Source organism: Cryptomeria japonica, unplaced genomic scaffold (assembly GCF_030272615.1).
Source record: "Cryptomeria japonica unplaced genomic scaffold, Sugi_1.0 HiC_scaffold_400, whole genome shotgun sequence".
Taxonomy (NCBI): Eukaryota; Viridiplantae; Streptophyta; class Pinopsida; order Cupressales; family Cupressaceae; genus Cryptomeria; species Cryptomeria japonica.
In genome coordinates, this window is record NW_026729221.1 from 133,680 (window position 1) to 137,623 (window position 3,944).

The window sequence follows — 3,944 nt, forward strand, 5'->3', positions numbered from 1 at the left end:
TTTGAAAAGCTCGGCCTTTGGATAAATATTCCTTACTCTTTATTTTTCTCGATGTTTCGAGGAAACGGCAAGGAAAGTATTGAACTCCCTACGGAAAGATATATTAATTCACTTTAGCATTCATCTTCCATTACGCATATTGTAAATCACATCTTATTCACCCCGCTTACTTATTCTATTGTTGTAAAAAGGATTTTTAGCATTTGAACTGGAACTAATGGCTTCTTCGTCGTCATCTCACCAGCAAAATCCGGAATTAAAAGCTTTCTCTGGAATAAAACCTGCCGGCATAAGAAGGAAGATTTCTGAATCTTCAAGACTGTTCGACGTGTTCATCAACCATAGAGGCCCTGATGTCAAACAAACTTTGGCTACTCAACTTTACAACTCCCTTGAGCAGCTGGGAATACGGACGTTCCTTGATTCCAAAGAGAAAGAACTAGGAAATTCGTTTCCTTCTACTATTGAGACAGCCATCCGCTCTGCAAAGGTACACATAGCTATTTTTTCCAAAGGATATGCAGAGTCACCTTGGTGTTTGGATGAGCTGCTTCTCATGTTAGAAACTAAGGCCAAAATTATCCCTATATTTTATCAAGTGATGCCTTCTGATCTCCGCCACATAGAAAGTGGAGTATATGCTGGTGCATTCATTAAATATGAAAAAAAGGGCAGATATGTTGAGAAGCTTGGTGAGTGGAAGGAAGCTCTTCAGTCTCTTTCATTTATAGCTGGAGAAGAATTTCAAAGGTAATCTTACTGTGTTTTGTAAACTCTACTTTATATACTTTTTTATTCCATCAATTCTGGTTAACTATTTTCTCATTGAATTCTGCTTTCATTTTATAATGTTTCAGTGACTGCAAAAACATAGTTGCAACAGTGCAAAAGGAATTAGAAAGGAAAAGATATTTACACGTCGCCACACATCCAGTGGGGCTTAATAATCTTGTGAAAGATTTTGAGATGCGATGCCTTGAAGAACTTGCACAAGATTTTGAAAACCAATGCGGGTTGAAAGAAGGGAAGCATAGCGCCAAGGTAGTTGGCATTTTCGGCATGGGTGGATCGGGGAAAACAACTCTCGCTAAAGAGTTGTTTAATCGAAAGATTTTGAGTTACTCTAGAGCAAGTTTTTTGTTTGATGTGCGAGAAGCATCTTTGAGAAACCAGTTACATTCTTTGCAACTTAAGCTTCTGAAAGATCTCTTTCAGAATCATGATCTCAGATTTACGAGTCCAGAGGAAGGAACAAGCTATCTCAAAGATAGTTTTCAAAGGAGCCTTCATTTAAGCTTCCTAATTGTTGTAGATGATATCGACTATGTGGAACAGTTAAATGCTCTAGCGGTCATGGATATCCTAAATAATATTGGTGATAGTCTTGTTATTGTCACAACCCGTGACGTTGGGGTGCTTATAACTGCAGGGATTACCGTCGGTTATAATTTAAGAGGAATGGATAGAAATTATGGTAGAGAACTCTTTTGCTGGCATGCCTTTGGCCAACCCCATCCATCTAGCGGGTATGAGAAGCTGGTTGACTCCTTTGTTGATGTTTGTGGAGGGTTGCCTCTGTCCCTTCAGGTACTGGGCAGGCATGTTCATGGTAGAAATAAGGATTATTGGAATTTGGAATTAGTTAAAGTTAGAAAAACTCTTCCTCGAGATATAAAGAACAGACTGAGAATAAGTTTCCATGCATTGGATGATGAAGAAAAACAGGTTTTTATGGATATTGCTTGCTTTTTTATAGGCGAAGCTAAGAGTATAGCTGAAAGGTTATTGAAGGGATCAGGATGGAACGCTCAGCATGCACTAGCAACACTAAAAAATAAGTGCCTTGTAGAAGAAATCAAACTTAGGAGTCGGAAAGGAGAAGTGACGATTGGATTGAGAATGCATGACCACCTGAGGGACTTGGGAAGAGAAATGGCACTTGAGCTCAGCCCTCCTCATCGCCTGTGGCGTCCTCAAGATCTGAAAGTTTTGGTATGCTTGTTAGCCCTTCAGATTTTCTCTTTGGTCTTGTAGTATTCCTAATCAAAACATTTTATTACATAAATAGAAACCTGATCTACTTCTATGTATGCAGGAATCAATGGGTTTCAAATTAATACTCGCCAAAACCAACATCAGGTGTTACCATTCCATTTTCGACAAGTCTTTGGGTTCTCAAGTTACGTTCTTTGTAGGCCAACCACGTACTTGGCTTGAGACATCAGCTTCCTTACTATGGCTCCAGCTAGAGGGCAATTCCGGAGAACAACCATGCATCCCTTCTTGGATTCCTCTTCAGAATTTGCAGCGTTTGACAATCAAAGGTGGGCAACTCAAGACGTTGTGGGAGAATCCCGTACAGGTATTCTGATCTTCTCTCTGAAAAAGTAAATCTCCCCGTTATGTTGTCTCTGGAATATTTTTTATCATGGAAAGATTTACACAAATTTATCTTGAAATTCAGGCACCCTCTCAGTTGAAGGAGCTGCAAATTTGTGAAACCTCTTTGATAGAGTTTCCAGATTTATTGGGAGTATCAAAAGATAGTTTAGAAAATAGAGGAAAGTCCAGTAGTGTCAAGACCCCGAAGACTGGCCTTGAGAAACTAGAGATCGGTGGTGAAAAATTTGTATCTAAGCTATTAATCAGTGGAATCCACTATCACAGCCTTAAGTCAATCAAACTTCATGGAATGGAAAATCTTAAGGAATTGAATTTAATAAGGGTAAAAACATTAAATTGTCTTGATATTAAAAATTTTGTAAAACTCAAAAGATTGATAGGAACATCCGATCTTACAAATCTTGTGCTATTAAACATTAATCAATGTCCAGACCTTGAGTTTGAGGACTTGCGTCTCATGGGTATGAAGTGTCTGGAGGGGATAACATTCGATAGAAATGTAAAGCTAAAATATTTTGAGTTGGGGGATTGTCAAAATTTGAAATCAATAGATTTTGGTTGTGAAGAGCTTGTAGAATTAACCATTCGGGGTTGTCCAGAGCTTGTGGAGTTGCCAGCTTTTTAAGGTCCTCGTTCCCTCGAGAGGATGATATTTGATGGATGTGGGAAACTTGAATGTCTTGAATTGAATGGATGTCAAATGTTGAGAAGTGTCTCAGGTAACTTCGACCTTAAAGCATTGTACATTTATGATTGTCCTGAGCTTGAGGTGTTTCCAAGTCTTGCAAGACCGAGCTGCTTGCGGCAAATTGTGATCGACTCTTGTGAGAAGCTGCAGAACATATCGGGGATTGACGACTTGCGCGGATTAAGATTGATGAGACTTATTTATTGGAACAATGCAGTAATACGAGATCGCATTCATAAGTTGAAGGTAATGATTTCAACACTGCTTTTTAACAGAAGTAAGTGTTCTTTCATTTCGTTATTCACCTTATCTTTATTCTGCCTTTTGCTCTTATAACATAATCTATATTTTTGCAAGTAATGATTGAAGTAATCTGTAAATGAAAATAAGATACCGTGGGTGACTAACAGTATTTGGTAATTCATTTTAGAGTGTGCCATCAGTGGGAATGGATATGATAGGAAGAGCAGTGGATGGAGCAGAGTCAAGTTTCAATGAATATCTATTTTCTGACGTTCATATTGACCTCAATGCGATCATTGAAATTGGCAGCCACGAAACTTTTCTCAAGTGGTCAGAATTGAGTGCGGTTATCGGATGCTTTCTGGTTGTGATTGATACCTCTATTTCAGAAGAGGGTATAAATAAATTACTTCCACTCTATGGCCCTAAGGCGCGTCAAGGAGAATGGATAATTACAATGGTGGCATGTGATATTTCGAGATACTATTATCTTCGGGCTATTGAAGGTATTTTGAGGAGGTATGGAATACTGAAGAAGGGGTTTGGGATAGAGGTGAAGAAAGGTGAAGAGTATAAAATTGTGGGTGTGTTACAAATCATTGTTGATTGG

The 3,944-nt window shown here is 38.6% G+C and overlaps 1 protein-coding gene across 1 annotated transcript; it reads left to right on the forward strand.

Annotated features, from left to right (window-relative positions):
• Window positions 1–217: 217 nt before the first annotated feature.
• LOC131055980 (disease resistance protein Roq1-like) lies at window positions 218–3,028 on the forward strand. The gene is made up of 4 exons (XM_057990299.2): window positions 218–750; window positions 858–1,992; window positions 2,096–2,362; window positions 2,465–3,028. The coding sequence occupies exons 1-4, from the start codon at window positions 218–220 to the stop codon at window positions 3,026–3,028; spliced, it is 2,499 nt and encodes an 832-aa protein (XP_057846282.2).
• The last annotated feature ends 916 nt before the right edge of the window (window positions 3,029–3,944 follow it).